We start from the raw sequence: 26331 nt of genomic DNA, 5'->3' as shown, positions 1-26331 counted from the left end.
CAAGTTAGTCAGACTCCAACTTCCTTTAACAAATCTATTCTGGCTGTTTTTGATTAACCTGTGCCCCCCTAAATGATGATTTATACTGTCTTTCAGAAGTTTTTCTAATAATATGCCCACCACCAAGTTTCAGCTGATTGGCCTGTAATTACTCAGGCTATCTCCTCCTTAATTTCTAAACAATAGTACATCATCGGCAGTGCTTTTGTTCTCTGGCACAACACCGACAGCAAGAGAGGATTGATAAATGATGTTCCTCCCTTGCATCTCCTAACAGCCTTGGGTGTATCTCATCCAGTCTCACAGACTAGTCAAGCAACAGCCTGACATAGTCATTCCCATGGAATCATACCTTATAATTTCGCAGACTCCACCAACACCCTCCTTGGGTACATCCTGTCCCACCAGCAGGACAGACCCAGCAGAGCTGGCTGCACAATCGTATGCAGTTGGGAGGGAGTTGCCTTGGGAGTCCTCAACATTGACTCCAGATCCCATGAAGTCTCATGGCATCAGGTCAAACATGGACAAGGAAACTTCCTGCTGATTAGTTCGTACGGCCCTCCCTCAGCTGATGAATCAGTGCACTTCCATATTGAACATCACTTGGAAAAGCACTGAGGATGGCAAGATGCAGAATGTACTCTGGGTGGGTGACTTCAATGTCCATCACCAAGAGTGGCTCAGTAGCACCACTACTGGCCGAGCTGGCCAAGTCCTAAAGGACATAGCTGCTAGACTGGGTCTGTGGCAGTTGGTGAGGGAACCAACAAGAGGGAAAACATACTTGACCTCATCCTTACCAACCTGCCTGCCGCAGCTACATCTGTCCATGACAGTAATGACAGTATCGGTAGGAGTGACCACTACACCAGTGTGGAGACAAAATCGCGCCTTTACATTGAGGATACCATCCATCGTATTGTGTGGCACAACCCCTGTGCTAAATGGGATAGATTTCAAACAGATCTGGCAACTCAAGACTGGGCATCCATGAGGCGCTGTAGGCCATCAGCACCAGCAGAGTTGTACTCGAACACGATCTGTAACCTCATGGCCCGGCATATCCCCCACTCTCCCATTACCATCCAGCCAGAGGATCAACCCTGGTTCAATGAAGAGTGCAGGAGGGCACGCCAGGAGCAGCCGCAGGCATACCTAAAAATGTGTCAACCTGGTGAAGCTATAAAACAGGACTACTTGTGTGCCAAACAGCATAAGCAGCAAGTGACAGAGCTAAGCGATTCCACACACAACAGATCAAAACTAAGCTCAGCAGTCCTGCCACATCCATTGTGAATGGTGGTGGACAATTAAACAACTCACTGGAGGAAGTTGCTCCACAAATATCACCATCCTCAATGATGGAGGAGCCCAGCACATCAGTGCAAAAGATAAGGCTGAAGCATTCGCAACAATCTTCAGCCAGAGGTGCTGAGTGGATGATCCATCTCAGCCTCCTCCGGGGGTCCCCAGCATCACAGATGCCAGTCTTCAGCCAATCGATTCACTCCATGTGATATTCCGGCAATAGTACTGAAGACTTGTGCTCCAGAACTTGCTGTGCCCCTAGCCAAGCTGTTCTAGTACAGCTACAACACTGGCATCTACCCGGCTATATGGAAAATTGCCCAGGTATGTCCTGTACAAAAAAAGCAGGACAAATCCAACTGGGCCAATTACTATCCCATAAGCCTACTCTCCATTATCAGTTAAGTAATGGAAGGGGTCAACAACAGTGCTATCAAGCAGCACTTGCTTAGCAATAACCTGCTCACTGATGCCCAGTTTGGGTTCCACCAGGGCCACTCAGCTCCTGATCTTGTTACAGCCTTGGTTCAAACATGGACAAAAGAGCTGAACTCCTGAGGTGAGGTGAGTGTGACTGCCCTTGACATCAAGGCAGCATTTGATCAAATGTGGCATCAAGGAGCCCTAGCAAAACTGGAGTCAAGGGGAATCAGGGGGAAAACTCTCCTCTGGTTAGAGTCATACCTAGCACAAAAGAAGATGGTTGTGGTTGTTGGGGGTCAGTCATCTCAGCTCCAGGACATCACTGCAGGAGTTCCTCAGGGTAGTGTCCTCAGCCCAACCATCTTCAGCTGCTTCATCAATGACCTCCCTTCCATCATAAGGTCAGAAGTGGGGATGTTCGCTGATGATTGCACAATGTTCAGCACCATTCATGACTCCTCAGATACTGAAGCAGTCCATGTCCAAATGCAGCAAGACCTGGACAATATCCAGGCTTGGGCTGACAAGTGGCAAGTAACATTCACGCCACACAAGCATCAGGCAATGACCATTCCCAACAAGAGAGAATCCAACCATTGCCCCTTGATGTTCAATGGCATTACCACCACTGAATCTCCCACTATCAATTTCCCAGGGGTTACCATTGACCAGAAACTGAACTGAACTAGCCATATAAATACTGTGGCTATAAGAGCTGGTCAGAGGCTAGGAATCCTGCAGCAAATAACTCACATCCTGACTCCCCAAAGCCTGACCACCATCTACAAAGCACAAGTCAGGAGTGTGATGGAATACTCCCCACTTGCCTGGATGAGTGCAGCTCCCACAACATTTAAGAAGCTTGACACTGTCCAGGATAAAGCAGCCCATTTGATTGGCACTGCATCCACAAATATTCACTCCCTGCACCAACGACGCACAGTAGCAGCAATGTGTACCATCTACCAGATGCCCTGCAGGAACTCACCAAGGCTCCTTGCACTGCACCTTCCAAACCCATGACCACCACCACCTGGAAGTTCCCCTCCAAGTCACTCACCATCTTGACATAGAAATATATCACCGTTCCTTCATTTTCGCTGGGTAAAAATCCTAGAACTCCCTCCCTAACAGCACTGTGGGTGCACCTACACCACATGGGCTGCTGCAGTTCAAGAAGGCAGTTCACCGCCGCCTTCTCAAGGACAACTAGGGATGGGCAATAAATGTTGGCCCAGCCAGCGATGCTCACACCCTGTGAATGAATAAAACAAAATTTGTATGATGGTCACGCTTATCAGAGCAATCATGGAATGATGTTTCAGTGATAGAATTGATTTAAGGTTGAAGTCAAATAGATTATTCCTTCATGTTGATATCTTCACCCCATAACGCAGGTCAATATTTGAGGTTAGGTAATTTAGAACTCTGCTTGTTTGCTCCCAGAGCACATTCTTTATCTTTGCTTATTCATCAATACTTTAAACTGGAGGAGTACTGATTCATCAGTTGAGAGGATTGGTAGATAATAATTAGCAAATTTCATGACTTTAATTGGCTTAAAGCCATAAGACTTTATATGGTATGATGTGACAATGTTATTTCCTGTTATTCCTCTGTTATTCCTTTCTTGCAGCTTCTCCTCATAGTACTATGATCCAATTCTAGCCTCCTTCCTCCATCTGATTCTGCACTATCACTTCTCCAACATGTTCTATATGCACCAGCCATTTAGCATCTCTGAATTGATGCCTCTGTGCCCATAATTTCTGCTGTTCATCATGCTCTCCTTCAGATCCTTGACCAACAATGTTTACAGAAGCCCATCTGAACTTGATGGAGCCAGTTTTCATCTACAATGTAGGTTAAGTCAAAATGTTAAGGACTGGTGCTAATTTCTGTCTAGTGCTTTCTCCCTTCCGCCGATTCAATAAGACAAATCACCTACTCTTGAAATCAGCTCTGCCACAGTTCTTTCCAGATTAATCTTATTCCTGCTCCCTTGATCGTATTCTCACCAAACACATGATCAATCAACCCACTTTCCTAGCCCCATGTAAGCTGACATTGGAAATGACATCCTCTCCCCTGCAATTGTCTTCATGCCCCACCCCCTACTGTCATCACCCCACCTCATAGAAACCCACCCTCAAACATCCCTGTTATGTCTAACTACTGTGCCATCTTCAACTTCCTTTTCATCTCCCAAGTTAGCATGTTGAAGCCTCCCAGATCCACATCTCTCTTTTTCCAACTCTTCTTGAATCTCTCCTTTCAGAGTTCTGCCCATCCGACAGCACTTAAGTGAGCCCCACTGAAGTCAGTCACAAATTTCATTGTCTCCAACTGTGATACATAATGTCTCTTCATTCTACCTGCAGTTTTCAACACACCCAACACCTCTCCTCCATTGTCCAGCTTGGTTTAACTGCCCTCGCTTGGCTGCACTCTTACGTATTCAGTTATAGCCACATCATCTCCAGCACTAACTTCGCTCCCACAACAGATTTATCAACTCAGGAGTACTGCAATGTTCCATCCCTGGCCTCGTCCTCCTCCCCCTCATTTGCATGCTACCTCTCAGTGGTATCATTCGCAGAAATGGGGTCTTCTTCCGGATATATGTTGACAACACCCAGCTTTACCTCTCCACCACCTCTCCCAATTCTTTTGCACCGTCAGACTGCTTGTACAGTGTTCAGTCTCTGATGGTCCACAATTTTCTCGACTTCAATACAAGGAATCTGAAATCTGTCTTTCAGAACTGGCCACTGTATTAAGCTGAGTTTACGATCCTATTTTTTCTCCATTACAAAATCTGCCTATTTTCATCTGAAAAGTATTATGGAAAAGACTTTAAAAACCATTTCATTGGCCATTTAAGTACAATGCAGCCACTTGCAATCCTGGATACCAATTTACATGGCTATCACTTGAAAATACTATCAATTTAGCATAAAAGCCAGAAAAACATGGGCTATATTATTACAGTAGTCCATGTCATTTGATCATTATTAGGAAGCACTTTCCTCAACCTAATAGAAATGTTTTATGGGTCTCCAACCCTTTTTCTGCCCTTTCAGTCCCAAGAATTGATACACACAGAGCACACTTAAGAAGAAATTTACCTGATAATGTTGTAAAATTCTCTCTCATGCTTGTGTCTTTTTTAAATAAATCAAGATTTTAGTTAAAAATATTTCCTAAAACAAGAATTTAATTTGATTTTGATTGTTGTGCCTGTCCTGTACTTTGTGTTATTTATAAATATTTTCATGTTCAATTTGCAGACAGTGACAATTTTTGACATTATTTGTTGAATTTTATTCATGTTGTGGGAGGCGCATTTATTTTTGCTGAGAAAATGTTTGTCAAAAAATGGGATCTCAGCATCCATTTGTGTTGTGTTTGCTGCAGCAAGTGAATCTAGCACATGAGTTTGAGAGTTTGGTGCGTCAAGATGAACAGTTTGAGATTGTAAATGACGTCATATTGGGACTGGTGTGCTTCAGACTCAAGGTATGTAAAAATACTGTTAATATTAAGTACTCTTCATAATTCCATTCTATATTTCCCTCTTTAGCATTGAAGCCTAAATTTCTAGGCCATATACTTGTTTCCACAGGTGCAAATCATAGAAGTGCAGAGCAGGAAATTGGATATTGAGTTTCTTTATCTAGCATGATCTAAAACAATTTGTGCTGAGAATGATCGCCTTGTCAGGCCTTGGTACTCTGGCATGAAGCGTGAAATATCATCGTTAAGCAATGGTTCAAGAAGGCAGCTCACCTTCTCAAGGGCAATTAGGGATGGGCAATAAATGCTGGCCTAGCCAGCGAAGTCCACATCACTTGAATGAGTTAAGAAAATTATGTAAACACACAAAAATATTTGAAAGCAAAATTTATCATCCTTCTTACCTAGCATGTGTTCTGTGCTGAGCTAGCTGATTTAAATGTGTTGTAATGGCAAAGCACATTGTGGCCTTTGCGTGATTCAGGGCTAGATGTTTCTCTAATATATGTTTCTGTTTAGGACTATTTTTTGGTGCAATATTGGCACTAAATGTAGAAAAATGTAGTAGAGAGGCATAGCTTATAAACACTGCCAGTCCAGAGGGGTTTTAATACAGAGGGGTTCCTGGTCCCCACCAAAAACCTGTCTCTACCCTTAGAATTCTCTTGCAGCAAGCAAACAGTGTGTAATACTGCTTTATAACCCAACATCAGGTTGTTACCCTCAAAAATTAATAGCAATATATCAGTTGCAGTAAGTAAGTACCTCAGAAGATAGCACTCCGCCTCTAAACCAGAATGCTCCAGGTTCATTTCCCACTCCAGGACTTGTTGACTATGAATTAACTCAGTCATTGGTACAGGCAAACCAGCCTTTATCAGGGATGGTCCCCAGCCTGGATAAATGGGAAGTATAATAAGTGGCAGGAAGGGCATCTGGCTGCAAAGCTACTTGCCAAATCCAACAAAAAAAATCGTCATTGTGAATGGAGAAAGGTGATCAACCAGCATTATGGTGATCACTTGTAATGTGGGGAAAATGGAGAAAGAGTTGCAGTCTGCTGGAGGGATTAGTGCTTTTGCTTAATTTATTCATTTGTTGCAGATATTCTTTTTGTTAAGAACTGCTGAATCTAAACTTTGCTGATTAAAGGATTATTGCTGGGGTACATACTCTACTAGTGTCACTTCCTTGATTCTGGCACTCCCCAAAGATACCCTTTCCCCAAGGCAACCCTCTGATTGGCAGCTGGAGGAGCTGATAAGGAAGCACAGTGAGATGCTGGATTGGGAAGACACTCTAGACATTAATCATCAATCACAGATACCCCCTGTAAGGCGTCTGTAGATTAAGGCATTTAAATCCCTCCATGATGCCAGTGCATCAGAAGGCTGTGATTTACAAAGGAAACAATAACAGTCATGTCAATTACTTTCCTTGAATTTAAGAGTCATAATCCCTAATGCTAAACGTAGCTACTAAAATGACACTTGATTTCTTATCTACAGATTATTTTCAAGTGAGATCAGGGGAGTTAAATTCAATTTAAAGCTGGACTGTTTCAGAGTTGCCCCAATTTACTTTATTTCCAATGGATATTGCATTGGAAAAGAGGAGATCAATTTTACAGGTTGGCATGATTTCTTCGGGTCAGTGGGGTCAGGGCAGGGCCCATGTTGTCATCCTTGTCCCTTTAAAGAATCAGAGTACACGCATTGAATGTGCAGGTTATATGCAATGTCGAGCGTATCATCGGCCATGTTACCTGGGAAGCTGCCATTAACATTTTTCATTTTAAGGCAAAGATTTCAGAACTATTTACTAGCCCAGAGCACAGTTATGGCTGGCTACTCCCAGACAAAGGCTATTCCTTATCACAATAGCTCATGATCCCTTTGCATCCCCTCAGAGCAACTGGCATACAAGATAATGCATTTGAGCTAATAGGATAGTAGCCAAGCAAATGATTGGCACCATGATGAATTCCAAAAGAGGCCCAGAAATATAGGATCTACAGGCAGTCATTGCTGCTGACATAGCAGTCATTCGCATTGCCGTTGAAGCAGTAGGCATCAGATATGTGGGTGGAATCTTCTCATCTTACTCCCTGCCGGAACTGCAGAACCATTCTCTAGTCTGGAATCTGACTCTCTGAGCCCAACTGTTGCTCTTTAACAGAGCAAACCAATTGTCATCCCACTTCTGGCCTCCCCTACTGATTATGGAGAATGGGCGGTATGACACATCCATTCTGTAATAGGAAGGGTTTCTGATTAAAGGGGCTGGTAAAGCTCACCAGCACTTAGATTTTTGAGGCTACAGCTAACCACAGGAATGGAGAGAAAAGCTGAGAAGGCTGCTCCCCTGGGTCTCTCACTTTCATTACTCACAATGTGTCCAAACATATCGGGACGTCCAATCTCCAATCCTCCATCATTTTCACGTGGTCCATCTCTGACATTTCCCTTCCCTTCCTGGACCTCTCTGTCTCAATCTCTGGTGATAGACTGTCCACCAATATCCATTACAAGCCTACCGACTCCCACAGCTACCTCGACTACAGCTCCTCACACCCCGCTTCCTGTAAGGACTCCATTCCATTCTCTCAGTTCCTTCACCTCCGTCGCATCTGTTCTGATGATGCTACCTTCCAAACCAGTTCCTCTGACATGTCCTCCTTCTTCCTTAACCGAGGTTTTCCACCCACGGTCGTTGACAGGGCCCTCAACTGTGTCCGGCCCATCTCCCGTGCATCCTCCCTCACACCTTCTCCTCCCTCCCAGAAACATGATAGGGTTCCCCTTGTCCTCACTTATCACCCCACCAGCCTCTGCATTCAAAGGATCATCCTCCACCATTTCAGCCAACTCCAGCATGATGCCACCACCAAACACATCTTCCCTTCGCCCCCCCCCACCCCCCCTGGCGGCATTCTGTAGGGATCATTCCCTCCAGGACACCCTGGTTCACTCCTCCATCACCCCCTACTCCTCAACCCCCACCTATGGCACCTCCCCATGCCCAAGCAAAAGATGCAACACCTGCCCCTTCACTTCCTCTCTCCTCACCGTCCAAGGGTCCAAACTCTCCTTTCAAGTGAAGCAGCATTTCACTTGCATTTCCCCCAACTTAGTCTACTGCAGTCTCCTCGACATTGGAGAGACCAAACGTAAACTGGGCGACCACTCTGCAGAACACCTGCGGTCTGTCCGCAAGAATGACCCAAACCTCCCTGTCGCTTGCCATTTTAACACTCCACCCTGCTCTCTTGCCCACATATCTGTCCTTGGCTTGCTGCATTGTTCCAGTGAAGCCCAACGCAAACTGGAGGAACAGCACCTCATCTTCTGACTAGGCACTTTACAGCCTTCCAGACTGAATATTGAATTCAACAACTTTAGATCTTGAACTCCCTCCTCCATCCCCCCCCTCCACTTCTCCCCCCACCACCACCCCACCCACCCTCCCCACCCCCCCCCCCACCACCCCCTCCAACCCCACCTTAAACCAGCTTATATTTCACCCCTTTCCTAAGATTCACTCAGTTCTGTTGAAGGGTCATGAGGACTCGAAACGTTAACTCTTTTCTTCTCCGCCGATGCTGCCAGACCTGCTGAGTTTTTCCAGTTAATTCTGTTTTTGTTTTGAATTTCCAGCATCCGCAGTTTTTTGTTTTTATTTCCTTGTGATCACCCATCAATGCATAAGCACTCTCAATAAAGCTATCACATGCCTCCCTCTTGAAAGACCCTTTATACATTATCCTGTAGTTTAAGATCTGCCATCCCAGCAATGCTCACAGCCACAACATTTCCCAAAAAAACACAAAACTTGTCATCTTGGTTTTATTTTATCATTAATTAATAAACTGTAAAATTTAAAATTTCATTGACCAGATTGAGGACTACAGTAAAAGTAACAGGAAAACCTGTTTGAATTATTTGATGAGGCAACAAGAAAAGTTGATCAAGGCACTACAAGAATTGTATATATGGACTTTCAGAAGGCATTTGCCAAATCCAAATACAAAATTGGCTCAGTGATAGCAAACAGAGGGCAGAAGTGGATTGCTGGAGCTTTTCAGATTGGGAAGCGGTTTGCAACGGTGTTCCCATGGGTCAGGTTTGGGTCCATTACTCTTTTCAATGTTTATAAATGACCTGGACCTGGTTGTAGGGAACAGCATTATAAAGTTTGTAGATGATATGAAATTTGGTAACGCAGTAGGTAGTGATAAAGATAGTTAAAGGCTTCAGAATTACACAGACAGGATGGTGAAATGGCAGAAACATGGCAAGTAGAGTTCAATGCAGAGAAATGTGAAGTGAAGAACTTTGGGAAGATTAATATAGAAAGATAGTATACTATAAATGGCATCATTTTGAAAAGTTCAGATGAGGCGTTGGTCTCCATTTACATAAATCCTTAAAGGCGGAAGGGCAAATTAATAAGGTGGTTAAAAAAGTACATGGGTTTGGGAGAGGAGGGGTACCGGGGAGGTTGGAGGTGGTGGGAGGGGAAGGTCTAGAATTGACTGGGAGATGATGTGTTGTCAGGAGGTGAGGCTGAGAGGGAGGAATGAAGGTGTCGGGAGGGTGAGGTGGTGGGGGGAACGAAGCTGTCAGGGGGTGTGAGGATGGGAGTATAGAGTGAGGAGGGAGTATTGGGGGAGTAGACAGCAACTAGGTGGTAGGTGTAAGGGGGGAGGAAGGTGTAAGGGAAGGATTCCTGAGAGGGGAAGGAGCCCAGGGAGAGGGGAAGGAGTCCGGGGGAGGAAGGAGTCCGGAAAGGGGAAGGAGTTCAGGGGAGGAGGAGTCGAGGATAGAAGGAGTCTGGAGAGGTGAAGGAATCCAGAGAGGGGAAGGAGTAAGGGTGGCAGAAGAAGTAAGGGTGGAGAAAGGAGTCTGGAAGGAGGAAGGACTAAAGGGTGGGGGGGAGTCCATGGGAGGTCCAACGGGGGAGGGGGGGAAGAAGTTGCAAGAGGGGAAGGAGTTCCAAGGGGTGAAGGAGTCCAGAGGGGGTATGTCCAGGTGAATGTGCAGGAGAGGGCTCTGTTGAGTCCATGACTGCCTCCTGGGGAGCAAACTGAGGGTGGATTTGGTAAGAGGGATGGTGAGAATGACCGAGGGCAGAGTGAGGCAGTAGGGTGGGAGGGTGAAGGTACGATGGTATCAGTAAAAGCGTCAGCGAGGGTGGTTGGTGGAGACTTGGAGGCAGACACAGACCCCGGAGGTGGCAAGGAGGAGGCCGGGGAGGTTAATGTGAATTAGAGTGGGATTTTCAAGAAGGGCAGGAACATGCACATTCACCTGAACATCCTCGAAAGAAAAGAGTTATGGCTGGTGGGTCATGGTGGGGAGATGAAAGGTAATGCCAGGGGGGTGGACAGCGATGGGGGAAAGAAAATGGGTGACTGGGGGAGGGGAAAGGGTGGGGCAGTGCAAGAAAAACTGTAGCACTACCATGCTGGCTAAATCGAAAGTGAAATGAGAGTCATAGTGGGTAGATCAGCTGCTCCATGGGAGTGTGATCAATGAGTGGGCCAGGTCAGCTCAGATGGACAACTGACTGCGAACCCCAGCAGGCAGCGTTGAAAATACTCAAGACATTGAGATGAGTGTTATGCGGGATAGATCCGTTTGCGTGGGAGAGTGCTTGCACAAGGCTCTGAAAGGCCCTGCCACACACATACTTCTCCCTCCAGAATCACTTGAGGGCTGGCTGCGTGCAGCTGACCTGCTAGTTGAGGGGGAGGGGTGTGGGTGGGATGCAGTGGGATGACTCACAATGCCTGTGAATGAAGCTGAAATACACCATTACACATTAATCAGTGAAAGTGAATGTATATTTTGAGATTGTAAAGCGACAAAATATGTTCACCCATGCAAACAACTGAGATCAGAATTCCTTAACTTAGACTTCCAGGTGCTGCCCTGTCAGCAGTCAGTTGTCCATGTGAGCTGACCTGGCCCATCCATTGATCACACTCCCATGCAGCAGCTGATCTACCCACCATGACTCTCATTTCACTTTCATCCGCAGCAGGAGTGGAGACAGTCTGTGCAATGGTTGGCCCTGTTGCCTCTCATGACTTCGGCGTGGGACCTCTGGGGAGCTAAGGCTGGCTTGCTTTGGCTGTCCTCGTGTGGGCCAGCTGCTACTTCTGCGGATGAGTTTGAGAGAGCACAGGGAAAGGGGACTCAGAGGTTCCTGAGATTCCTCAGTGGATGTCCTGCTGCCACTCCTCCTCCCTTCGGCTGCCTGAGGACCCTGGCCTGACTCCCTGAGGGGAAGGAGCACCTGGGGGGAAGCAGAGGTGCCCCATTTCCATCTCGCATTGCCACTGCAGGAACTCACCCATGGCTACCGCAGTGGAATGCAGGTCTGCACGCACTGCTGGACCAGGGCCTCCATGGCATCTGCCATCCTCCCCACGGACACCTCCATACGCGCACATATGGGCACCATTTCATCAGAGAGCAGGCGGATGCGCACTTCCAACTCGTGAGCCACTCTGTTGAGGGCTTCCAACAGCCCCGCATGATGCTCCCATGTCTTCTGCTGACTCCAGAATGAGTTGGAAGGCCAATCCAGAGGCTCGTCATCTGCCTCAGATCTCACAGTTGCCTCTTCCCCACCAGTCCTCCGAGTGCCAGGGAGCTTGGTTGAATCTGCCTCCTCCTGCTGCGGACACATGTCCATGTGGTGACCACCAGATTGTGAGCCTGAACCTGGCGGAGGTGTGGGTCAGCGCTGTGATGGGTCTTCCAGGCTGCTTATTTCCAACTCTTCAGTGGAGGAGGAGTCCTTTTGTCTGGAGGCAAGGATGTGGATGGACCTGAGGGACTGGCTGGCTGAGGGTGCCGGTCGCTTGACAGAGCTCCCTGTGAACCAAAGTAGAGAGAATTAGTGCATGTCAGCAGAGTCAGAAGCAGGAGAGAGAGAGAGCACTCACATAAATGTTGAGAGAGGGATGATGTAGTGCAGGATCCTCACAAGGGTGCTCGCAGCCAACCTCACCATCACCTCAGATATATTCCACATCCTCATCAGTCAGCATGATGGGATGCTCCTCAAAGTGAGTGAGGGGCCTAGTGTGGGCCACTCCAGCCCCTCTACCGAGACCTCTACCTGCTGATGTGAGCAGGCTTCTCCTGCATGAAAACAGTTGGAGAGAGTGTGAGCAGGACACATGGCACTGCTTGGAATGTTTGTGTGGTGAGCGGAGCCATGGATGGAATGAGAACACAAGCTCCAGAGGATATGAGCCTGATGGAAATGTGAGGGTGTGTGTGAGATTTAGAGGTGTTGTCCCTTCAGGTCCCTATAGATGTGTGATGAGTTTGTGAGTGTGCGAGTTGATGAGAAAAGTGACTTACCCTGGCAGAATGGATGAGACCATTCATCCTGTAGTGGCACTCGGTGGCTGTCTTCTTTTGCAGGGCATTGGCACTGACCACCACTGCCACCACCTCCCATGCTGGATTGGTGATGTTGCTACCCATCCTGAGGCCAGAACAGGGGTAGAGGAGATCGTGGTGACCCTCCACTGTGTCCAAAAGGCACTCGAGGGACGTGTCATTAAACCGGGAAGCTGTAGTTTTCTTGCATTTCGGGGCTATGTCTTCTTTGTAGCAGTCATGGGCTGGAAGCACTGAGAGGTGTGTGCGCGGCTGGACTTTAAATATGGCGCCCAGTGTGATGAAGCAGCAAGGTGATGGCGTGATGGGCAAATGAGAGCCTACCCACGATCGAAACAGCATGTTTCCTGGGAATGCATAATTAATAAGGTGGGATTGGGATGATACAGAGTGAAAAAGTACATTGTGGCCAACGGGTAAAATGGTCTTTTTCCAGCCCATAAACTCCTTGTTCTTGTACTCTGTGCCCCTATTAATGAAGCCTAGAATACTGTCTACTTTATTAACTGCTGTCTCAACCTGTCAGCCACCTTCTATAACTTATGCACATATACTCCCAGGTCACTCTTCTCCTGCATCCTCTTTCGAGTTATGTATTGTAATGCGTATTGTATCTCAGAGTTCTTCTTACCAAAATGAATAACTCCACACTTCTCCACATTGAACTTCATCTGACACTTGTTAGCCCATTACACCAACCTGTCTATGTGTTTTGAAATTCTACATTATCCTCCTCACAGTTTACAAAGCTTCCAAGTTTTGTATCATATGCAAATTTTGAAATTCTGCCCTGTATACCAAGGTTAATGATATATATCAAGAAGAGCAAGTATCCAAACACTGAACTCTGGGGAACTCCCCAAAAAAACTTTCCTCCAGTCCAGTCTGAAAACCATCCATTAATCAGTTTCCTATTACTCAGTCAATATCACATCCATATTTCTACTGTCCCTTTTATTGCATGAGCTATGTCTTTGTTCACAAGTCTGTTGTGCAGCACTATATCAAATGCCTTTTGAAAGTCCATATACACCACATCAGCAGCATTACCCTCAACAACCCTCTTCAAAAAACCCCAGCAAGTTAGTCAAACACGATTTTCCCTTAACAAGTCCATGCTTGCTTTTCTTGACTAACCTGCACTTGTCCAAGTGACTATTAGTTCTGCCTGAATTATTGTTTATAGAGCTTTCCCAACCACTGAAGTTAAACTGACTGACCTATTGTTGCCTTTTTTAAACATGTTTGCAATTCTCCAGTACATTGGCACCACTCCTGAGTCTCAGGGATTGAAAATTATGGCCAGTGCCTCTGCAATTTTCGCTCTCACTTCCTTCAGGATCCTTGATGCATCGCATCCAGTCCTGGATTCTTATTAACTTTAAACATAGGCAGTCCATCCAATACCTCCCCTTTATCAATTTTAAACCATTCCGATGTATTAATTACTGCCTCTTTCACCGTGACCTGGGTAACACCTTCTTCCTTGGTAAACACAGATGCAAAGTATTCATTTAATATCTCAGCCATGTCCCTGCCTCCATGCACAAATCCCTTTTTTGATCCCTAATTGGCCCCATTCCCCCTGTTACCAACCTTTTACTATTTATATACCTACAGATGGCTTTGGGATTTCTCTTTAGGTTAGCTCCAGTCTCCTTTCATACTCTGTCTTAGCTTCTCTTATTTGTTTCTTTGCCTCTCCTCTGAACCTGTATTCAGCCTGGTTCCCTGTTGTATTATCCACCGACATCTGTCATAAACACCCATTTTCTTCTTCATCTTAATCTCTATCGCTTTCGTCATCCAGGGAGCTCTGGATTTGTTTGCCCTATCTTCCCCCTTCGGAGGAATGTACCTTGACTCTGTCTGAACTATATATTCTTTAAATGTAGCCTATTATTCAGTTACTGTTTTTCCTGCCAACTTCAGACTCCAATTTATTTGGCCCAGATCCATTCTTACCCCATTGAAGTTGGCTTTCCCCCAGTTAATTATTCTTGCTCTGGATTGTTTTTTGTCCTTTTCCATAGCCAACCTAAAACTTTTGATACAACAATCACTGCCCCCTAAGTGTTCTCCAACTGACACTTGATCCAATTGACCCACCTCAATCCCAAGAACCAGGTCCAGGAATGCCACCTTTCTCATTGGCTGGAAACATACTGCTGTAGAAAATGTTCCTAAACACACTCTAGGAACTCTTGCCCCTCTCTGCCCTTTATGCAACTATTATCCCAGTCTATATTCAGATAATTAAAGCCTCCCATTCTAACAACCCTATTATTTTTGCACTTCTCAGTAATGTCCTTGCAAGTATGTTCTCCTATGTTCCCAGTCAATCATGGCCCATAGACTACACCAAACAATGTAATTGCACCATTTTTGTTCCTTAGTTCTAGCCAAAGGGATTCTCTAATTCACCTCTCTGGGATATCCTCCCACTCTAGAACTGTAACACTCTCCTTAATCAATACTGACATCCCACTCCACTTTCTTCCTTTCTTATCTTTCCTGAACACCTTGTATCCATGAATATTTAGTACCCAGTACTGCGCTTCTTTGAGGTCTCTGTTATAGCCACATCACACTTCCACATGGCTATCTGCACCTGTAACTCACCAATCTCATTAATCATGCTCTGTGCATACACATACGTACACAGTAACCTGATTTAGGCTTTATTACTTTGTCCCTTTTTTTGACCCCACATAATAACTTACTATTCCCTACTCTAGTGCTATCTCTTCCAGTATTGCACACCTTTGTATTCCTCTCTGATTCCCAAACCCCTGCCAAGCTAATTTAAACCCTCCTTGATAGCACGAGCAAGGAACTCAGTCCGGGTCTATTTAGGTGCAACTTGGCCAACCTGTAGAGGTCCCATTTCCTCAGAGCTAGTCCCAATATATCAAGAATCTAAAGCCCTCCCTCCTGCAACATTTTTCCAGCCATGCATTCATCTGCTTTATCCTCCTATTTTTATACTCACTTGTGCATGGGACTGGGAGTAATCTGGAGATTACCATTTTTGAGGCCCTGCTTGCTACTTTCCTACCTAGCTCCCTAAATTCTGATTGCAGAACCACATCCCTCTTTCTGCCTATGTTGTTTGTACCAACATGGACCACGACTAGGTGCTCTGCAGTTGTTCAGTGACATCCTTGACTTTTGCATCTGGGAGGCAACATACTATCCTGGATTCAAATCTATGGCTGAAGAAATGCTTATCTATTCCGCTAACTATCAAATCTCCTATCACTATTACTCTTCCAGTCTTCCTTGTACCACCATGTACAGCGGAGCCACTGGTGGTGCCATGGACTTGGTGATGTCTGAATTCCCCAGATGAACCACTGCTGTTATCCGTATTCAGAATTGAATACTGATTGGAGAGATGCGCTACCTACCTGTTCCTTGACTGTGTTATGGCACAGTCGATGGTAAATGCTAAGTTGTTCAAATCCCAAAGGGAAACTTGAAACACATGCCAAAACTTGTTTTAAATCTGTCTAAATTTTGAGATGCGTGCCTTGAATTCAGTAGTTATAAGACCACCAAGCCTTTATAGGTTTCTATAAAACTAGATTAAACATTTATTAATAAGATAAATTATTTTAAACACATACATAGATCTACCATAGACCTACAAATTACTACTATGATAACTTCTAAATCTGACTCTCAGTTACACTTTTGTTAAGGCACATAGATTTTAAAAGACCCAGGCAAGGTGACACACAATACCTTGAAACAGTCAAATTCAAAGTGAATGTTCTTAATTTCAGTTCTTTGAAAACAGCAGCTTGAGGTATTGATGCTGAAGGCCTTTCACACTTGTTAGATCTTAAAATGCCTACCCTAACACAGCCTATGCCTTTGGATTTTATCTTTCTGATAATAAAAATCTGTCATAGCACTAAGTTTTACCAGGAATCTTTGGGAAATATAAACACACTGTTTCTAAACTTCACCTGGCTAGGTGACACATTTCACCCCTCCTTTGAAAACAACCTAATCTGGTTTATTTAAAAATGTTAACGTCCTTTTACACCTTACTTTCTAAACTTCCCCATGTTCACCATGTTTACATCAATGCCTTCAAACCAATTGCCTTTAATCCTATTAAGTCACACACACACAGATACCACTATTTTATAATAAATTCCAATAACATTATGAGAGTTATTATATCTTCCTGACAATGATCAGATGGTCACCCATTTGCTCTTTCCCTGCATTCTCTTAAGCTGTAGGGTGACCACATCTATAAATGTTCTATCTCCAATACTCTTGACCTCACGGATGCCCCGCAGTGACGCCAGCTGCTGCTCAAGTTCTAAAACCTGGTGCTGAAGTTTGTAAGTTTAAAATTATTGGCGAAAGATCTATGGGGCAATGAGGAGAAATGTTTTCACTCAGTTGACAGAATCTGGAATGCTCAACATGAAAAGTTAGTGGAAACTGATTCCATAAATAATTTTCAAAGGGAGTTGGACGGGTACTTGAGAATGAAGATCTTACAGGGTCAGGGACAAAAAACAGGGGTGTGGGATGAAGCATGACTGCTTTTTCAAAGAGTGAGCATAGGTACAATGGGCTGAATAGCCTCCTGTGTTGTAGATTTTAATGATTCTACATTGGAAAGTCTGCAGTGAATGAAAATATGCATTGTTATCAAAAAGTAAAAACTTTTATTAAGATCTTTCTTATGTACTTCATTTTGTTTAGGGTTCAAATGATCTAAATGAAAATCTCATCAAAAGAGTAAATGAAATGAGAAAGATTCACATAGTGCCATGCCAACTTCAAGACAACTTTGTCCTCCGGTTTGCAATATGTGCACGTACTGTCGAAAGTGAACATGTCCAGTATGCCTGGCAGAACATAAAGGAGATTGCCACTGACCTGCAACAAGAACATCAATAATATGTCTTCTGTAAAGAAGTGCATTTTCATTGTTATGTGTATTTGTGCTAAATGAATGCATTTTAATTTTTTTTTGTCAATGACCTGATTTGTGATGCTGATTTTGGTGACCAGAGAATAATTTAAACCAATAATTCCCATGCACTAAATCAAATATGATTCTTAAATATCTTGTGTGTATTTTTCACTGTGGATTTTATTTTGATTACTTGTAAAGTGTGATTTTAAAAATAACATTGCGTATTGAAAAATTAACTTGAATTGCTATTCATTTTTGGATCTTGTGCCATTGTTCTGCAATGTATATTTTTTGAATTCTGCTTATGTAAGTAAGTGCTGCTGCTTACAACCTCAAGGGTGTTTACACTCAACCTAACATCCTGTCTGTTGTCTGGTGGCACATCCAGGATAATAAAGAGCTACTGGTTCAATCTCATCCCCATTTTTAAGCAGCTAAAATACCTTTAGATTTTTTAAATTGCAATCCAAAGTTATTTAATAACTCTTCAAGCACATATTAACAATACTATATTTACAGTAGATATTAGCCTATGTATTGTAAAAAATAAATGGTTTGCAAACTCTAAACTGAACTGTGCTTTCTTATTCACTTTTATTCTGACCAACTACTGAAGCATTGTTATCTGAATCTCATCAGAATCACTGGAGAGACTACTCTTTTTGACTTCGGGTCAAATATTTTATTTTGTAAAGTTTTGGGTTCATACCCTTGAAATCTCAGGTTATATTTATTAATTACACAGCATGTTTATATTTGAATAGCTTGATTCCTGTCTCAAGCTAATTACACAGAGACAGCTGAATATAACTTGATAAAAGTTAGTATGGGGCAGGATTTCTGCCAGTGCAGCTACTTTTAGTAGAAAGCAGACAGTGGTGTATAGTGGTGTAAACCGTTGTTTTTCCAGTCTGGAGGGAAATATGCAGTGGTGTCTCCCAAGGGTCAATGTTGGGATCACTGCTCTTTTTGATGTGTATTAATGACTTATACTTAGGTATACAGGGAATAATTTAAAATTTGCTATTGGCATGTAATTCAGAAATGTACTAAGCAGTTAGAAGGATAGGAATAGAATTCAGGGGAACATAGACAGCCTAATGAAATGGGCAGACACATTGCCTTTTTAAATAGGGTGTGGGAACAGAGAAACTTGCATACACAAATCTTTGAAGGTGGCAGTGCAAGTCGAGAAGGCTGTTAAAAATGATATGGGATTGGCTTTATGAATTATGAAAGCAAGGAAGGTATGCTAAACATTTATAAAACATTGGCTAGGTCCCAGCTGGATATTGTGTTCAACTGTGGACATCATACTTGAAGAAGCTATCAAGCCTATGAGAGACTGTAGCAGAGATTTACTAGAATGATACCAGAGACAAAAGACTTGAATTGAGTGGAGATGTGAGAAAACTCGGGGTGGTTCTTCTTAGAGCAGAGAAGGTCAAGAGGGGATTTGATAAAGAGATATTCAAAGATTTGAAGGGTTTTGATAGTAAATAAAGAGTAGCTGTTTCTAGTGGCCATAATGTCAACAGCTCTAGAAGACATACAAACAAGGAGCAGGAGTAGACCACTCAGCCCCTTGAGCCTGCAGATCATGGCTGATTTGATAGTAACCTGAAATCTGTATCCCACATACCCAAATAACCCATCACCCCCTTGCCTACCAAGAAGCCATTCACCTCTGCCCAAAAATATTCAAGGACTCCATCCCTACCACCCTTTCAGGAAGAGAGTTCCAAAGACCCATGGCCCTCTGAGTGAAAAGATTTTGCCTCATCTCTGCTTCAAATGCACGACTCCCTACTTTCAAAAAGTGACCCCCTAATTCTAGGTCTTTCCACAAGCGGAAACATTCTCTCCATATTCACCCTGTCAAGACCCTTCAGGATCTCTTTTGCCTCAATCAAGTCACCTCCCACTCTTCCAAACCCCAGTCCAGTCTGTCCAACACCCCCTCGCAAGACAGCCCACCCAATCCAGATATCAGTCTGGCAAACCCTCTCTGAACTGCCTCCAATGTAGCTACAGCCCTTCTTAAACAAGGTGACCAACGCTGCACAAAGTACTCCAAATGTGGGCTCACCAATGTCCTGTACAACTGAAGCATAACCTCCCTACTTGTGTATTCAATTCCCCTCACAATAAATGATAACATTCCATTAGCTTTCCCAATCACTTGCTTTATCTGCATACTAGGCTCTTGTGATTCATGCACTAGGACATCCAGATCTCTCACCATCTAGATAATATGTTTCTCTTTTATTCTTCCTGCTCAAATGAACAATTTCACATTTGCCTATACTATACTGCATCTGCCAGATCCCTGCCCACCCACTCAGTCTATCCATATCTTTTTGCAGACTCCTTATGTCCTCTTCACAACCCACCCTCCCACCCATCTTTGTATCATAAGCAAGTTTGGCAACCATTCCTTCACCTAAGTCATTTATATAAATTGTAAACAGTTGAGGTCCCAGCACTGATTCCTGTGGCACACCACTTGTTACATCTTGCCACCCTGAAAAAGATCCATTTATGGCTACTCTCTGCTTCCTGTTAGCCAGCCAATCTTCTATCCATGCTGATACGTTGCCCCCCTATACCATGAGCTTTTATTCTCCATAATAATCCTGGATGTGACACCCCATCAAATGCCTTCTGGAAATCTAAGCACAATACATCCACCAGTTCCCCTTTATCAACAGCATATGCTACTTCCCCAAAGAACTCCAATGAGTTGGTTAAACACAATTTCCCATTCACAAAACCATGTTGACTCACCCTGATGACCCTGAGCTCATCCAACTGCCCTGCCACAATTTCCCTAATAATAGCTTCCAACATTTTCCCTCTGACAGATGTTAAGCTAACTGGTCTGTAGTTCCTGTTTGCCGTCTCTCTCCCTTTTTGAATAATGGAGTTACATTTTCTATCTTTCAATCCCCTCACAATAAATGATAAAATTCCATTAGCTTTCCCAATCACCTGCTTTATCTGCATACTAGGCTCTTGTGATTCATGCACTAGGACATCCAGATCTCTCACCATCTAGATAATATGTTTCTCTTTTATTCTTCCCCAAATCTAGGGAGCTGATCTAAAACACTGCCACCTGTATTCACGCCAAGCCATGTTCACCCATGTCCCTGTGCACACTGACCTATTCGGACGCCTGATCCAGGAAGTCATCTATTTTAAAATTGTCTAGATATCAGCTGTATGACTTAGTGTCAAATTTTGCCTGATAATGTTCCTGTGAAGCACCTTGGGATGCTTTACTGCAGTGAAAGTGCTATGATGTTGTTGTTTGTTTGTGCTGTGTTGCTCGGGTATGGTGGCGTGTTGCTTGGTGGTGTGTTATTTGTGTGTTGTGATTTGTGTTTGGTAGTGTGTTGTGTGGTGGTATGTTGTTTGTTGATGCATTGATTGCGGTGGTGTGTTCTTTGGTGATGTGCTGTTTGTGTGTGTTGGTGTCTGTGTATGGTGGTGTGTTATTTGGTAATGAGTTGATGGTGTGTTATTTGGTGGGGTGTTTTTTGGTGGTGTGTTTTTTGTGTGTGGTGGTGTTGTTTGGTGGTGGGTTGATTGATGATGGGTTGTTTGGCAGCATGCTGTTTGGCTGTGTATTTGGCAGTGCGTTTGGTGGTGTGTTGTCTGGTGGTATATGGTTTGGTGGTGTGTTTGGTGATGTGTTGTTTGGTGTTGTGTTATCTGGTGGTATTTTGATTGGCAGTGTGTTGTTGGGTTGTGTGTTGTTTAGCAGCAAGTTGTTGGTGATGTGTTGTTTGGCGGTGTGTTGTTTGGCGGTGTGTTGTATGGTGGTGTGTTGCTTGGTAATGCATTGTGTGTAGTGGTATTTCAGGTTGCAGGTGTGCTGTTTGGTGGTGTGTTGTTTGGTGGTGTGCTGAGTGGTGGTGAGTTATATGGTGGTGTGTTGTTTGGTGGTGCATTGTTTGGTGATGCATTGTTTGGTGGTATGTTATTTAGTGGTGTGTTATTTGGTGATGTGTTATCTGGTGGTATTTTGTTTGGTGCTGTGATGTTTGGTGGTGTGTTGTTTGGTTGTGTGTTTGGTGGTGTGTTGTTTGGAGGTGGGTAGTTTGGTGGTGTGTAGTTTGGAGGTGTGTAGTTTGGTTGTGCGTTGTTTGTATGTGATGGTGTGTTGTTTGGTGGTGTTCTGTTTTATGATGTGCTGTTTGGTGGTGTGTTGTTTGGTGATATGTTGTTTGTTGATGTGTTGTTTTGTGGTGAGTTGTTTGGTAGTGTATTGTTTGTGTGTGATGGTATGTTGTTTGGAGGTGTGCTGTTTGGTGTGTGTAATCTGGTGGTATTTTATTTGGTGGTGCGTAGTTTGGTAATATGTTGTTTGAGTGTGGTGGTATTTGTGTGTAGTGGTGTTTTGTGGTGTGCTGTTTGGTGGCGTGTTGTTTGGTGGTATGTTTTTTGTTGATGTGTTGTTTGGTGGTGTATTACCTGGTGGTATTTTGTTTGGTGGTGTGCAGTTTGGTGGTGTATTTTTTGGTGAATTTTGTTTGACGATATGTTGTTTGGTGGTGTGTGTTATATTGTGGTGTGCTGTTTGGTGGTTTGTTATTTGGTGGCTTGTTGCTTGGTGGCATGTTGTTTGGTGTCGTGAATACTGGCGGCATTTTTTGTGGTGTGTTGCTTGGTTGTGTGTTGTTTGGTGTCATATTGTTTGGTGGTTTATTGTTTGGTGATGCATTGTTCGGTGGTGTGTATTTGGCGGTGTGTTGTTTAGTAATATGTTGTTTGAGTGTGGTAGTATTTGTGTATAGTGGTGTGTTGTTTGGTGGTGTACTGTTTGGTGGTTTGTTGTCTGGCGATGTGTTGTTTGATGGTGTACTGTTTGGTGGTGTGTTTCCTGGTGGTATTTTGTTTCGTTGGGGTGTTGTTTGGTGGTGTGTTGTTTGGTGATACATTGTTTATTGATGTGTTGTTTGGTCGTGTGTTGCTTGGTCGTGTATTGTTTGTGTGTGATGGTATATTGTTTGGAGGTGTGTTGTCTGGTGTTGTCTTGTTTCGTGATATGTTGTTTGACTGTCATAGTATTTGTGCATAGTGGTGTGTTGTTTGGTGGTGTGTTGTTTGATGTTTGTTGATGTGTTGTTTGGTGGTGTGTTATATGGTAATATTTCGATTGGTGGTGTGTTGCTTGGTTTTGAGTTGTTTCGTGGTTTATTGTTTGGTGGTGTGTTGTTTCTGTGTAATGGTATGTTGCTTGGAGGTGTGCTGTTTGGTGGTGTTGTTTGGTAATATGTTGCTTGAGTGTGGTGGTATTTGCGTGTAGTGGTGTGTTGTTTGGCAGCGTACTGTTTGGCGGTGCTTTATTTGGTGTGTTATCTGGTGGTATTTTGTTTGGTGCTGTGATGTTTGGTAGTGTGTCGTTTGGTTGTGTGTTTCATGGTGTGTTGTTTTGTGATGTGTTGTTTGGTGGTGTGTAGTTTGGTGGTGTGTTGTTTGTATGTGATGGTGTGTTGTTTGGTGGTATGTTTTTGTTGATGTGTTGTTTGGTGCTATGTTGTTTGGTGGTGTGTTGTTCAGTGGTGTGTTGTTTATGTGTGATGGTATATTGTTTGAAGGTGTGCTGTTTGGCGGTGTTGTTTAGAAATATGTTGCTTGAGTGTGGTGGTATTTGTGTGTAGTGGTGTGCTATTTTATGGTGTGCCATTTGGTGGTGTGTTAACTGGTGGTATTTTGTTTGGTGCTGTGATGTTTGGTGGTGTGTTGTTTGGTTGTGTGTTGTTTGATGGCATGTTGTGTTGTGATGTGTTGGTATGTAGTTTGAAGGTGTGCTGTTTGGCGGTGTTGTTTAGTAATATGTTGCTTGAGTGTGGTGCTATTTGTGTGTAGTGGTGTGTTGTTTGGTGTGGTGTGTTATTTGGTGGTATTTTGTTGGTGCTGTGATGTTTGGTGGTGTGTTGTTTGGTTGTGTCTTGTTTGATGGCATGTTGTTTGGTGGTATTTTGTTTGGCAGTGTGTTGTTTGGTGGTGTGTTTGTGTGTGCTGGTATGTTCTTTGGTGGTGTGTTTGGCAGTGTGTTTGGTAAAATGTTGTTTGTGTGTGGTGGTATTTGGATGTGCGGGTGTATTGTTTGCCGGCGTGTTGTTTGGCAGCTCATTGTTCGGCGGCACGTTGTTTGGCGGCGTCTTGCCTGGCAGCTCATTGTTTAGTGGTGTGCTGTTTGATGGTGTTTTGTTTTTTAGTGTGCTGTTTGATGATCTGTTGTTTGGCAGTGTGTTGTTTGATGGTGTTTTGTTTGTGACGGTATGTTGTTTGGTGATGTATTTTTTGGTGGGGTGTTGTTTGGTTGTGTGCTCTTTGGTGGTTTGCTTGCCTGTGATGGTATGTTGTTTGGTGGTGTGTTGTTTGGCGGTTCATTGTTTCGTGCTGAGCTGTTTGGTGGTGTGTTCTTTAGTGGTATGTTGTTTGTTGATGTGTTGTTTGGTGGTGTGGTGTTTAGTGATGTGTTTTTTAATGGTGTGTTATCTGGTGGTATTTTGTTTGGTGTTGTGTTGTTTGGTTGTGTGATCTTTGATGGTGTGTTTGTTTGTGGTGGTATGTTGATTGGTGGTGTGTTGTTTGGCGGTGTGTTGTTTGGTGGTATGTTGTTTTTGTGTATTAGAATTTTGTTTGGTGGTGTGTTTTTGGCAGTGTGTTTGCTGGTGTGTTGTTTGGTAATATGTTGTTTGTGTGTGGTGGTATTTGGATGTGCTGGTGTGTTGTTTGGTGGAGAGTTGTTTAGCAGTGTTTTGTAGTTGGGTGTTGTTTGGCAGCGTGAATTTTGGTGGCATGTTGTTTGGTGGCACGTTGCTTGATGGAACATCACTTGGCGGTGCGTTGCTTGGAGTGTGTTGGTTGTGAATGTATGTTGTTTGGTGGTGTGTTGTTTGATGGTATGTTGTTCGGTTTTGTGTTGTTTTGTGGTGTATTGTTTGGAGGTGTGTTGCTTGTTCATGTGCTGTTTGGTGGTGTGTTGTTTGCTAGTGCATTGTTTGCTGGTGCATTGTTTGCTGGTGTGTTGTTTCTGTGTTATGGTATGTTGTTTGGTAGTATGTTGTTTGAGTGTGGTGGTATTTGTGTGCATTGCAGTGCTGTTTGATGCTGTGCTGTTTGGTGGTGTGTTATTTGGCAGCATGTTGCTTGGCGGTGCACTGTTTAGTGGTGTGTTATCTGGTGGTACTTTGTTTGGTGGTGTGTTGTTTGTGTGTGGTGATGCTTGTGTGCAGTGGTGTGTTATTTGTTGATGTGTTGTTTGGTGGTGTGTTGATTGTGTATGATAGTATTTTGTTTGGTGGTGTGTTTTTGGTGGTGTGTTGTTTGGTAATATGTTGTTTGTGTGTGGTGGCATTTGGATGTGCTGGTGTATTGTTTGGGTGTGTGTTATCTGGCAGTATTTTGTTTGGTGCTATGTTGTTTGGTTGTGTGTTGCTTGGCGGTGTGTTGTTTGGCGGCACGTTGTTTGGAGATGTGTTGCTTGGCGGTGTGCTGTCTGTTTGTGACGGTATGTTTTTTGGTGGTGTGTTGTTTGGTGGTTTGCTATTTGATGGTGTGTTATCTGGTGGTATTTTGCTTGATGGTATGTTGTTTAGTGTCATTTTGTTTGGTGATGTGTTGTGTGGTGGTATTTTATTCAGAGATGTGTTGTTTAATGGTGTGTTATCTGGTGGTATTTTGTTTGGTGCTAGTTTGGTTATGTGCTCTTTGGTGGTGTGTTATTTGTGTGTGATGGTATGTTGTTTGGTTTTGTGTTGTTTTGTGGTGTGTTATTTGGTGGTGTGTTGTTTGGAGGTGTGTTGCTTGTTTGCGATGGTATGTTGTTTGGTGGTGTGTTGTTTGGTAAAATTTTTTGTGTGTGGTTGTATTTGGATGTGCTGGTGTGTTGTTTGGCAAAAGTTTTGTGTGTGGGGTGGTATTTGGATGTGTTGTGTTGTTTGGTAGTGTCATTGTTTGGCGGTGTTTTGTTTGTTGGGTGTTATTTGGTGGCGTGCAGTTTGGTGGCGTGTTGTTTGGCGGTTTGTTGCTTGTTTGCGATGGTATGTTGTTTGTTGGTGTGTTGTTTGGTGAAGTGTTTGTGTGTGATGGTATTTTGTTTGGTAGTGTGTTTTTGGCGGTGTGTTGTTTGGTGATATGTTGTTTGTGTATGGCGGTATTTGGGTGTGCTGGTGTGTTGGTTGGTGATGTGCTTGGCAGTGTATTGGTTGGTGGTGATTTGGTTGGTGGTGTTGTTTGGCAGCATGCTGTTTGGCAGTGCGTTTCTTGGTGCTGTGTTGTTTGGCGGTGTGTTGTTTGGTAACTTGTTGTTTGTGTGGTGTTGTGTTGTTTGATGGTGTTCTATTTGGTGCTGTGTTGTTTGTTGGTGTGTTATTTGGCGGCGTCTTGTTTGGTGGTGCGTAGTTTAGTGGTGTGTTGTTTGGTGGTATATTGTTTGGTGGTGTGGTTTTTGGTGGTGTGTTGTTTGGTGGTATATTGTTTGGTGTTGTGTTGTGTATGTGTGGTGGTATGTTGTTTGTGTGTGTGTGTGTGTGTGGTGGTATGTTGCTTGTGTGTGTGTGTGTGTGTGTGTGGTGTTGGCGTGTTTGGTGGTGTGTTTTTTGATGTTGATGTGTGATGGTGGTTGTTGACGTTTTTCCACCATTACACTGTCCTAAAGGGAGATCTTGTGGTGCAGTGGATAGAGTCACAGCT

General features: G+C 43.8%; 1 protein-coding gene across 1 annotated transcript in view; it reads left to right on the top strand.

The window, feature by feature from the left end:
- Positions 1–17600, top strand: part of ddc (dopa decarboxylase) — a 181668-nt gene extending 164068 nt beyond the window's left edge. The window contains exons 13-14 of the mRNA XM_041184524.1: positions 5152–5253; positions 17403–17600. Of these exons, the coding sequence (XP_041040458.1) occupies positions 5152–5253; positions 17403–17600 (300 nt within the window). The remainder of the gene's footprint in view (positions 1–5151; positions 5254–17402) is intronic.
- The last annotated feature ends 8731 nt before the right edge of the window (positions 17601–26331 follow it).

Source organism: Carcharodon carcharias, chromosome 3, assembly GCF_017639515.1.
Source record: "Carcharodon carcharias isolate sCarCar2 chromosome 3, sCarCar2.pri, whole genome shotgun sequence".
NCBI lineage: Eukaryota > Metazoa > Chordata > Chondrichthyes > Lamniformes > Lamnidae > Carcharodon > Carcharodon carcharias.
The sequence above is the reverse complement of the archived record's forward strand: the minus strand, read 5'-3'. Positions and strand labels throughout refer to the sequence as shown.